The 13,084-nt window shown below is 42.4% G+C and overlaps 1 protein-coding gene across 1 annotated transcript; it reads left to right on the top strand.

Moving 5' to 3' along the window:
- Nucleotides 1–11,516: 11,516 nt before the first annotated feature.
- Nucleotides 11,517–12,017, top strand: LOC124776111. The gene has a single exon (XM_047250952.1). The coding sequence runs from the start codon at nucleotides 11,517–11,519 to the stop codon at nucleotides 12,015–12,017; it is 501 nt and encodes a 166-aa protein (XP_047106908.1).
- Nucleotides 12,018–13,084: the final 1,067 nt, after the last annotated feature.

The raw sequence follows: 13,084 nt of genomic DNA, 5'->3' as shown, positions 1-13,084 counted from the left end.
AACATAACAATTTAATTTTTTAGGACAAAAATGAAAAACCAAATACTCTTTATTCGGACTATGTCCATTGTTTTATACCACAGATGTAACCTCTCACGAACCAGAGTGATAAGTGTCGTAGAAACATGCAAGACAGTGATTTTCACAGCATCGAGAACACGATACAAATGCTGCATTTTTATATTTGATACTGCACCATTACAATATGACCCGAACAGAACTGATCTGGAGCCAAGTTAAGGGATTTGACCCGAGAAATAACAAGACTGTTAAGCTGCCAGGCATACTGGAACTAACGCACACAGCTTTTTCACATGTCATTGCCGAACGCTGGTGGGATACAGAACGGCACGTCATAAAAGAAGAAGAGGAAAGGAGGGTGAATTCTGTTGTTGATCGACTCCTTATCAAAGTAGTAGATGACAGTTCCAGAACTGAAATGTATGTCTCGGATTCGGAAAAGGAAGGAGCTGAGAGATTACCAGACGACTGACTCTAATAGCTTCAGTGGCTTCAGTATTCAACAATATGGAGAAATCCCTGCAGTATGCTTTTGCACGCTCTGAAAAAATACCTTGTGTTTAAGTTAGGAATTTTATCACTATTGTCTGTAATTACAATACTATGTGTGGTCAGAACGAGAGGATTTTATGCTTTCCGTCTGGTCACCTAAGAAGTGTGCGGTAGTGCTGGAGTTTTGCCGAATATTATTTCATTCTCTTTAAAAATTAAATGACATTGGAAGCTATATTATTTCTTTGCTCATCTCTTTTTACGTCTGAGCTGCAACTGCTCACATCATTATAGGTTAGTTGGCCAGATGGATGTGCCAGTGCTGTCCAAATTAAAGGCGTCGATAAACCTGTTGTCTCGCATCATCGCTCAGTCCGTGTGCGTGTAACACAGCATAAAACGTATCGTTATAATCGTACTTACTGTACTGGACACAGCTTGGCTTCCGCTCCACGTGAAACGAAATCCAATGGGATTCAAGCAAACGCGGAAGAATACATGGTGTAATGTTTGCATCAGGTTTATTTTTATAATGAACAGAGTATAGTTTATCATTGTCGTAAACGAACCAAAGAATTTATTTTGTTGACCTCCGTTTTTTTTAAAATTACACATGCTTTTTATTTTATTTTATCACGAAAACAAGACGTTTCTGGCTTCAGATGACACATCATTATTGTTATATGATGTTCATTCTCAAAGAAATCACTTGTTTCTTCAATTAAAAATTCATATATCGTATTTTGTCTTTAATATCTTAACAGTTGTATTCGGGACAAGCGTAATATGAATACACATTTCATCCTAAGAAATCTTCATTTTTGTTGAACGTTGTACATCGGTCCATTATAAAGTATTGTTTGTTATCTTAGCACATACGAAAAAATTAGGAGCATTAGCTATGCAGCAAAATACTTATAATTTTATGCCCTTGTATGATGTATATTGCGGTGTGTTTCTCCCATTAACATATATGGGGTCGTGTACCAGTATTAATATTGTAACAAGTGGTGGACTGTAGTTGTCGTGTGTTAGTCGAAAAAAACGTCGTAACAAATCTATTCTTCTCTTAGTTCGAGCCATCAATTGCTAATTATTGTACGACGTAATTAAGAGATACCACTCACAAATTTCTAATTAATAATTACGGCATGAAGAGTTGTTAATACCCCATTGTAATGAAACGATGTGTGTCGGTGTAGAAATTTCTCTCTAAGGCCACCACTATGTCCACCACACGCTACAGCGTGAATCAGGGCTACCAATCGCACGCACCCATACAAAGAAGGCGTCACGGTTGAAGAGGCCCGCGTCCTTCCCGATAGCGCCAAGGAAGACAGTAGCTGTTGCAAGAGGAGACCAAGACGCAGGAAAGACTGGACGAAGGCCTCCGGCACCTAGTTTCTCAGCGCCTCCACTTTGCATTGAAAGAGGGCCCCTTCTCATGCACTTCGTAGGCGGGCTACAGTAGCTGCCGAGGTTCGGCGGTGGCGTTTTGGGTCTTCCCGTTGTCTACGCGACTTCCCCATTGGCGCCTCGCGGGCGTCCGTTTGCGCTTTCTCATCGGCAGGTGTTGTTACGAAATGATGACGCCGCCGCAAGGTTGGCTCTTACCTCTTATCACGTCTGCTTCCCATTGAAGCACTGTGGAAAGTGGCAAATACCCACTGCTCTCTTTCGCTAAGGTGGAAGTCACGTTAAAAAATTCTAACAGCGTGGCGATGTGGTGAAGGGGATGTGATGTCTTCCTCTTTCCAGATTCCCAATACTTACAATAAACCCCGCCTTCCTCGGCTGAATTTGAAACCGACTGTCAGTGAAAAGGTGAGACATTCGTCTCCGGTCCCTTTCGGTTAGGATCGTTTTACGGATTCCGCTGTTAAACTGTGTTACATGGCTGCCAGTGGTACACCATTACTTATAGGGATACTGGACAGTCGCTGTTGAGACACCAACAAATCCAGCGACATCATTCACGGTTTCTTTTAATTTACGTCTATGGTCACAATCTTTTTTGCTTAACAGATTACGGGTTTCGGTCTTTAATGACCATCATCAGATCTGTTTCATAAAAACAAAGTCCTAATGTACTGCTGCCATAGTGGCAGTACATTAGGACTTTGTTTTTATGAAACAGATCTGATGATGGTCATTAAAGACCGAAACCGGTAATCTGTTAAACAGAAAAGATTGTGACCATAGACGTAAATTAAAGGAAACTTATTACATATACGGCTCACTGTGTTTTTTCGCGACGATGTCGCAGCTTGTGAATCATTCACGGTGACGTAATGCGCACGTCCGAACCCGATAACCCTGTCACATTTCCATGTCGGCCCATGTTACTGTACTGGCACACCATTTCACTGCCATGGCTTACGTCAGCGGCAGAGAGTCACGTGATCGCTTCGTATCAGTCCTAGACCACATACAGCGCTGATGAACTTACTAAGGCATCGGTAGAATTGCTCTCTTGGACACTCTTCGAAAATCCGAAGGTATCAGGGGTAAAATACAGGGAGCGAAAGGTTATATAGAGCTTGTACAGAAACCAGACGGCAGTTGTAAGAGTCGCGGGGTATGAAAGGGAAGCAGTGGTTGAGATGGGAGTGAGACGGCGTTGTAGCTATCCCCTATCTTATTGAACCTGTGCACTGAGCAAGCAATAAAGGAAATCAAAGGAAAATTTGGAGAAGAAATAAAAACTTTTCGAGGCTTTCCGATGACAATGCAGTTCCGAGACAGAAAAGACTTGGAAAACCAGTTTATGGAATGAAAAGTGCCCTGAAAGGAGGATATAAGATGAAACATCAACAAAACCAAAACTAGGATAATGGAATGTGGTCGAATTAAGTCAGGTGATGCTCCACGAATTATATTAGGAAATGAGACACTAAAAATAGTGGACGAGTTTTGCTATTTGAACAGTAAGATAACCTATGACGGCCGAAGTAGAGACAATATAAAATGTAGACTGGCATTGGTAAGAAAAGCGTTTCTGAAGAAGATTTGTTAACATCGAATATAAATTTAAGTGTTAGGATATCTTTCCTGAAGGTATTTGTTTGGAGTGTAACCATGTATGGAAGTGAAACGTGCATGATAAAAAGTTCAGACTAGAAGAGAATAGGAGCTTTTGAGATTACTACAGATGATTTTGAAGATTGGATGGGTACACCGTGCAGCAAATGCGGAGGTACTGAACAGAACTGTGGAGGAAAGAAATCTGTGGCATAAGACTAAAAGACGGGATCGTTTGATAGGAAATATTTTGAGACGTGATCCCTTAATGTCTCTTAATGTGTACTATCAAACGATCCCAATTTAGTAGTGAAGGGAAGTGTGGGAGGTAAAAATTGTAGAGGGAGACGAAGAGATGAATACAGGAAGCAGATTCAGGGGTTGTATCACTTATTCAGAGATGAAGAGGATTGCACGGGATAGGGTAGTGTGGAGAGCTGCATCAAACCAGTCTTCGGACTGAAGACCACAACAACAACATATGGCTATTTTGATTAGCCTGCAGAAACGCATTCCACAGGTGGAATTTGAGCACTGGGAAACAATGGAAATACTTAAAATGTGGCTACATCGAAACCCAATTGTAGAGCTGCTCTACAGAACCATTCTGTCACTTGTTGGCCGAGAAATTTATTCCTTTTCCTCGTCAGCGGTACGGCTACTAACTAGTAGCGTGCAAATACCAACTCGACCGGTAACTCAGACTTATTGCAGGTTCTTCCAGCACATAAACTAACTGCGTGACAGCATGGCTTAAACCCTTTCTCTCCATATCCTTTCTCCCAGTAGAACTTGTTCAGCATGATGTGTAGGACCTTTGCGCAGTGGAATACACTAGGAGAGACGTTCCTAGAATAGCTCAGTTAATAAAAGCATTCTTGGAGAAGTGCTGGGAAGTTCCATGAGAACGTGACATTCACTTACGGAATTGCTTTGTGTATGTTCCAAATATAAAGTCTCACGGTATATACGTTCTTTCATAAATACTTCAGCGTTATGGGACTACTGTAATACTTTTTTCTTCTCCATATGCATTTAATTCCATACCTTCAAAGCAATAACAGTGGTTGCATTTTATTGATCTAGATCTTTGTCTTGCTTTCACCATGATTATGCTAGTTTTGCCATATATGGCCCTAGCGCTCCTGACAGTTTTTTGTTTGCAGGAAAATGGCTCTGAGCGCTATGGGACTTAACATCTGAGGTCATCAGTCCCCTAGAACTTAGAACTACTTAAACCTAACCAACCTAAGGACATCACACACATCCATGCCCGAGGGAGGATTCGAACCTGCGACCGTAGCGGTCGCGCGGTTCCAAACTGAAGCGCCTAGAACCGCTCGGCTACATACGACCGGCCTTTGTTTGCAGCACTATACATTTGTAGAATATTGTGCCACAAGTTAAATAACGTCGAACAATCACATACTTGTAGTTGTTGTTGTGATCTTCAGTCCTGAGACTGGTTTGATGCAGCTCTCCATGCTACTCTATCCTGTGCAAGCTTCTTCATCTCCCAGTACCTACTGCAACCTACATCCTTCTGAATCTGCTTAGTGTATTGATCTCTTGGTCTCCCTCTACGATTTTTACCCTCCACGCTGCCCTCCAATGCTAAATTTGTGATCCCTTGATGCCTCAAAACATGTCCTACCAACCATTCCCTTCTTCTAGTCAAGTTGTGCCACAAACTTCTCTTCTCCCCAATCCTATTCAATACCTCCTCATTAGTTACGTGATCTACCCACCTTATCTTCAGCATTCTTCTGTAGCACCACATTTCGAAAGCTTCTATTCTCTTCTTGTCCAAACTGGTTATCGTCCATGTTTCACTTCCATACATGGCTGCACTCCATACAAATACTTTCAGAAACGACTTCCTGACACTTAAATCTATACTCGATGTTAACAAATTCCTTTTCTTCAGAAACGATTTCCTTGCCATTGCCAGTCTACATTTTATATCCTCTCTACTTCGACCGTCATCAGTTATTTTACTCCCTAAATAGCAAAACTCCTTTACTACTTTAAGTGTCTCATTTCCTAATCTAATCCCCTCAGCATCACCCGATTTAATTTGACTACATTCCATTATCCTCGTTTTGCTTTTAATGATGTTCATCTTATATCCTCCATTCAAGACACTGTCCATTCCGTTCAACTGCTCTTCCAAGTCCTTTGCTGTCTCTGACAGAATTACAATGTCATCAGCTAACCTCAAAGTTTTTATTTCTTCTCCATGGACTTTAATACCTACGCCGAACTTTTCTTTTGTTTCCTTTACTGCTTGCTCAACATACAGATTGAATAACATCGGGGAGAGGCTACAACCCTGTCTCACTCCTTTCCCAACCACTGCTTCCCTTTCATGCCCCTCGACTCTTATAACTGCCATCTGGTTTCTGTACAAATTGTAAATAGCCTTTCGCTCCCTGTCTTTCACCCCTGCCACCTTCAGAATTTCAAAGAGAGTATTCCAGTTAACGTTGTCAAAAGCTTTCTCTAAGTCTACAAATGCTAGAAACGTAGGTTTGCCTTTTCTTAATCTTTCTTCTAAGATAAGTCGTAAGGTTAGTATTGCCTCACGTGTTCCAACATTTCTGCGGAATCCAAACTGATCTTCCCCGAGGTCCGCTTCTACCAGTTTTTCCATTCGTCTGTAAAGAATTCGCGTTAGTATTTTGCAGCTGTGACTTATTAAACTGATAGTTCGGTAATTTTCACATCTGTCAACACCTGCTTTCTTTGGGATTGGAATTATTATATTCTTCTTGAAGTCTGTGGGTATTTCGCCTGTCTCATACATCTTGCTCACCAGATGGTAGAGTTTTGTCATGACTGGCTCTCCCAAGGCCATCAGTAGTTCTAATGGAATGTTGTCTACTCCCGGGGCCTTGTTTCGACTCAGGTCTTTCAGTGCTCTGTCAAACTCTTCACGCAGTATCTTATCTCCCATTTCATCTTCATCTACATCCTCTTCCATTTCCATAATATTGTCCTCAAGTACATCGCCCTTGTATAAACCCTCTATATACTCCTTCCACCTTTCTGCCTTCCCTTCTTTGCTTAGAACTGGGTTGCCATCCGAGCTCTTGATATTCATACAAGTGGTTCTCTTCTCTCCAAAGGTCTCTTTAATTTTCCTGTAGGCAGTATCTATCTTACCCCTAGTGAGACAAGCCTCTACATCCTTACATTTTTCCTCTAGCCATCCCTGCTTAGCCATTTTGCACTTCCTGTCGATCTCATTTTTGAGACGTTTGTATTCCTTTTTGCCTGCTTCATTTACTGCATTTTTATATTTTCTCCTTTCATCAATTAAATTCAGTATTTCTTCTGTTACCCAAGGGTTTCTATTAGCCCTCGTCTTTTTACGTACTTGATCCTCTGCTGCCTTCACTACTTCATCCCTCAGAGCTACCCATTCTTCTTCTACTGTATTTCTTTCCCCCATTCCTGTCAGTTGTTCCCTTATGCTCTCCCTGAAACTCTCTACAACCTCTGGTTCTTTCAGTTTATCCAGGTCCCATCTCCTTAAATTCCCACCTTTTTGCAGTTTCTTCAGTTTCAATCTGCAGTTCATAACCAATAGATTGTGGTCAGAATCCACATCTGCCCCTGGAAATGTCTTACAATTTAAAACCTGGTTCCTAAATCTCTGTCTTACCATTATATAATCTATCTGATACCTTTTACTATCTCCAGGATTCTTCCAGGTATACAACCTTCTTTCATGATTCTTGAACCAAGTGTTAGCTATGATTAAGTTATGCTCTGTGCAAAATTCTACAAGGCGGCTTCCTCTTTCATTTCTTCCCCCCAATCCATATTCACCTACTATGTTTCCTTCTCTCCCTGTTCCTACTGACGAATTCCAGTCACCCATGACTATTAAATTTTCGTCTCCCTTCACTAGCTGAATCATTTCTTTTATTTCGTCATACATTTCATCAATTTCTTCATCATCTGCAGAGCTAGTTGGCATATAAACTTGTACTAATGTAGTAGGCATGGGCTTTGTGTCTATCTTGGCCACAATAATGCGTTCACTATGCTGTTTGTAGTAGCTAACCCGCACTCCTATTTTTTTATTCATTATTAAACCTACTCCTGCATTACCCCTATTTGATTTTGTATTTATAACCCTGTAATCACCTGACCAAAAGTCTTGTTCCTCCTGCCACCGAACTTCACTAATTCCCACTATATCTAACTTTAACCTATCCATTTCCCTTTTTAAATTTTCTAACCTACCTGCCCGATTAAGGGATCTGACATTCCACGCTCCGATCCGTAGAACGCCAGTTTTCTTTCTCCTGATAACGACGTCCTCTTGAGTAGTCCCCGCCCGGAGATCCGAATGGGGGACTATTTTACCTCCGGAATATTTTACCCAAGAGGACGCCATCATCATTTAATCATACAGTAAAGCTGCATGTCCTCGGGAAATATTACGCCTGTAGTTTCCCTTTGCTTTCAGCCGTTCGCAGTACCAGCACAGCAAGGCCGTTTTGGTTAATGTTACAAGGCCAGATCAGTCAATCATCCAGACTGTTGCCTCTGCAACTACTGAAAAGGCTGCTGCCCCTCTTAAGGAACCACACGTTTGTCTGGCCTCTCAAGAGATACCCCTCCGTTGTGGTTGCACCTACGGTACGGCTATCTGTATCGCTGAGGCACGCAAGCCTCCCCACCAACGCCAAGGTCCATGGTTCATGGGGGGGATCACATACTTATTACAGCTATAATTCATTTTTGGGTTTCATATTATAAGCTACCTTTTATGTGTGTACTATTGCATTTGTAGTGTACCCGGCTTATGCACTAGATGGCCGTGCGGTTCTAGGCGCTTCAGTCTGGAACCGCGTGACCGCTGCGGTCGCAGGTTCGAATCCTGCCTCGGGCATGGATGTGTGTGATGTCCATAGGTTAGTTAGGTTTAAGTAGTTCTAAGTTCTAAGGGACTGATGACCACAGATGTTAAGTCCCATAGTGCTTAGAGCCATTTGAACCATATGCACTAGACTGCCAGACCAAAAAAGCCAAGCGCTCACAATGAGTGGCCGCGTCTGTATAAAATTTCGTACACGTGCACACCATCGTACGTACGTAAGTGATAGGGAGAACAGCCACCACAGTGCGTAAGTGTTGTTCATGTTTAATGTAGTTTCCAGGTTGCTTAAGTTAAACGGGGTGGGGCAAATAAGAGTGGCCTGGACGCCTGGATACGATTGTACGTGAATGTATGCATATAACCATAACCAGTGACGCGCACACCAAGTGTACGTTCGTCACATGATACAGTCCTGTTCAGAACACAGTGCGGTTTGTGTCAGTGTGAGTGGAGTAGGGCAAAGGGGACGATGGCTATCATAGTAGAGCAGCGGATTTCCGTTTTGGAAAGTTACACGACAATAAAGACGTGGAAACGGTGTGGTCAGTTGTTTGCTGAGAAGTTTAATGGTATCAAACAACCAGCAAAAACTGCCATGCAACGCTTAGTCCGAAGATCACCTCAGACAACATTTGTTTTGTACAAGTCAAAAAATATTCCAAAACGTACACGCACACCAGAAAATGTGACTGTTGTTCACCAGAAAATGCTTCAGAGTCCTACTAAATCAATCCGACGCCTGTCGCAAGAGACTGGCATGTCACGTCGATTTTGCGGACAAATACTCCACCTGGACATGGAGTCTGTTCGCGGCTTTTGCTAGTCACCCAGGTCACCTGATCTGTCAGTGTGCGATTACTTTGTGTGGGGGGCCCTCAAGTGTGAGGTATTTCGCAACAATCCTCATAGTCTTGAAGAGCTGAAGCAGAACATTTCGGATGAGACTGCAGCAATTTCAGCAGTCCAGCTTCGATCCGCCCTCAGTAACTTCCTGACCAGGGCCCAAAAATGCCAGGAGATGAATGGTGCTCACTTCCAGTCCTTTCCTCTGCTGTGTTTCTTTGTACCCCTGTATGTGGGACATGAACAACGTAAGACGTTTACTGATCTTTATGAAAGACACGGTGATGCCGCATAATCCTGTAACACTGCGTTATCAGCAGTTCACCAAATTTGAATGTGGCTTTCCTCTCTGTTTCCATTTGCCTGACGGGTCGAATCTTGCGATGTCCATATTTTTGGGACTGATATGACAGTGGCCTGATGTTGGATCCCAAGGTGTCGTAAAGGTCAGATATACCCTTGTCAAGGTTCCAATCCACTAGGTCTGATCACCACAAAGGCTGGTTTCTGTATTGTGCGATAAGCACATCATGACCTCTTCACATCCGGGAACAAGTAATAGACACCCTGAAACATTTTGCATAATTCCGCACCATTGGTCGGGAACTAATCGCAGCTGGACTACGAAAACGCAGTCCCATGAATAGGCTGCCAGTTGCAGTGGGAGTAGTGCCGTGATGGGAAACACGGAGTGTTGATGAATGGCGTCGCATTGTGTTCAGCGACGAATCGGGCTCTGCACTACCTCAGATCACCACAGTCGGCGAATAAGGCGGCGGCTTGGGCAGAGGTCCCATTCTTTCAATGTTTTGGAGGGTCACACTGGCGTTAGGGTGTGGTTCCAGGTCACTGCTGGTAGTGACAGAGGGAACTCTGACAGTACCACAGTACGTCAAGCACATCCTACATCCTCATGTGATACATCTCATCTGACAGCATCGTGATACGATTTTTCAACAGGATAATGCTCGTCCACATATGATATGCGACATGTTCCTATGAACTGTCTGCATGGTGTTGACTTACTGCAGTGGTCAGCAATATTCCTAGATCTGCCCCACACAGAACGTGTGTGGAACCAACTCTTACGTTAACTCTCTTCCATTGCCAGTATCCTGCGTGCCAAGGACCAATTATGACAGTTGTGCACCAACTGGTCTATGGAGAGGATGTAATGGCCTTATGACACGCTTCCAACGGAATCAATGTATACATACCGGCCACAGAGGGCGCAACGTCATACTGGCGTGTGGGATCGTATCGCCAAGTCTTGTAAATTTTACTCGATTTTGTAATCACTCTCATAACATCACATATCTTCTAAACCCGTGAAACTTGATTTCGTTTCTTCTTCCGCTCCTAGGTGCTTCACTTTTTTGTCATTGTAGATTTACTTATAACAAATCTTTTATAAGGTGGTGATTTTCATCCACGTGATATCTTGTGCGTGAGGTTGCGTAAAATGAACATGTTTTACGACAAAAAGATTTTAAGATCTGGAGATGACAGTAAAGTCTGTTGGAACGGATTATCTTAAATAAATAAATATTTTATGCGATTGGTTGTTGAATGTACACTCAAAATGAGAAAATTCAATCAAGTAGATTTACTGCAATTTTGCTCGAAAACTGTGCTTTTAATTCAGAGTTGTTGCTATGTATACGCTGAAGTCTAACTTAGAGATAGCCACTGTATCACACACACACACACACACACACACACACACACACACACACACATATATATATATATATATATATATATATATATATATATATATATATATATTGTCACATGTAACAGTGTCAAGAATGTTCCCAGAGGACCTCGAGTGGGGCAAAAGAATTGTAGCCAGAGTGAATTGCTACGGTCAATAACGCGTTGACTGTAGAGATGACCATGGATCGACGCGCATTGTAGCTGCGCATTATTTGACGTCCTGAATTTGAATGACAGTCAAAGTAGAGATAGATATAGGACACTAAATAGAGAAGTAAAAAGAGAATTGTTAAAAAGGAAGAAACAAGACGTGGGAAGAAAGATGTGATATGTAGAGAGGATGATTGCGGGGCTCGTAGTGCTGAGCCATGGAGAACAATCAAATCAATAAGTGTGTCAGCTAGTGGAAACTTACATCATAATGATATTAGTCATGGTCAATGGAAACGTGCTTTAAGAGTTTATTCCAGGAAAATTGGCCTGAATTTTCTCATAAATGTGAGGCGAGGACGCAACAAAAGGAGTTATGCTGTTTGAATATAAAAGCTCTTCAACAGACTGCGAGGAGCTATACATGAAAAAGGCACCAGTGTATGGATCAGTATTTCCAGAGCTGGTGAAGTATGGTTCACCAATATTGTTGAAGATGCTAAGGAGGCGGTTTGAAAGAGTATTAAATGAAGAAGATACTGTATCGGAATGGAAAATATGTTATAAAAGACCAGTGCATAAGGAAGGGTCACGTAATGATCCAAATTATTATAGGGGATTGGCAGTGATCCCCTTCGTTGGAGGACTGTACTCGAAACTATTGAAAGACCCTGTAGAGAACGAAACAAGTTATAAGCAGCAAGAAGAGCAAGCAGGATTCCAAGCTGGAAGATCGGTAATGGACAACATCTTCACAATGAAACTAATATGTTGGACTGAGACTCATGTTGCATTGAATGACCTAGAGAAACTATACGATAATGTACCCATGAACAAACTGCGGGAAAAGTTGAGAGAGACAGATAAAGGTTGCTAAAGTCTGTTATGAAATTAAATGAAAATAGCACAGCGGAAAGTAAGGGTTGGGAATAGTTGGATAGAAGACTTCGAGGTGAATAAGGGTTTGAGCAGGTATGTGGGCAGTCAACGACTCTCTTTGCGTTGTATCTAGGAGCAATCTTTTGAGACTTGGCATAGAGAATACCAGGTTGTGGGAGTGACAGCAGAGAACAGCAAGATATTTAGCCTGTATTTTGTAGATGACCAGATTGTACTAACAGAGGATGAAGATCTGAGCTGTGTGATAAGAAAGCTGAAAGACTAATACAGTAAGGCTGATATGAAGATGATCATGAAGAAGCGTAAGTACTTGGCTGTTGGAACGGAAAAAGTAAATAGTTTGAAGGTAGATGGGGAAGTAATTGTAGGCGTGGAAGAGGCAAAATATATTCGGGTATTATTTAATAAACAGGCCACGAGCAGTGGTGAAATCATTAGTAGGATGACTAAAGGACGAGCTGCAACAAGGGCAATGAACTCTGTTTTGTGGCACAAAAAGATAAGAATAACATTGAAGAAGATTATATATCATAGTCAAGAGTGCAGTTTTGACCCGCCAGGTTAGCCGAGAACGCTAATACCCCGCTTCCTGGACTCGAGTAGGTGCGCCGGCCCCAGATCGAATCCGCCCGGCGGATTACCCACGTCGGCCGATGTGCTGGCCAGCCTGCATGTGGTTTTTAGGTAGTTTTCCACATCCTACCAGGTATATACCTGGCTGGTCCCTACGTTCCTCCTCAGTTACACGACTCGCGGACATTTTAACACGTTCGCACTATTCCGTGGATTACGCTAGATGTAGACAGCTGGGGTACACTAATTCTGTCCTGGGGGTAAGGGGTGGCGGCAGGAAGGGCATCCGGCCACCCCTTACAATTGACATTGCCAAATTCTATTCTAACAATGCCGACCCTGCGGAACCGCGGGACAAGGCATCAGCAAAAGAAAGAAAGTCCAGAGTGTAGTTTTGTACAGAGCAGAAGCCTGGGACGTTGGAAAAATAAATAAATAAAAACAAAAATAAAAATAAACTGCTGGCCACTG

Source organism: Schistocerca piceifrons, chromosome 2, assembly GCF_021461385.2.
Source record: "Schistocerca piceifrons isolate TAMUIC-IGC-003096 chromosome 2, iqSchPice1.1, whole genome shotgun sequence".
In the NCBI taxonomy this organism is placed as follows: domain Eukaryota; kingdom Metazoa; phylum Arthropoda; class Insecta; order Orthoptera; family Acrididae; genus Schistocerca; species Schistocerca piceifrons.
The sequence above is the reverse complement of the archived record's forward strand: the minus strand, read 5'-3'. Positions and strand labels throughout refer to the sequence as shown.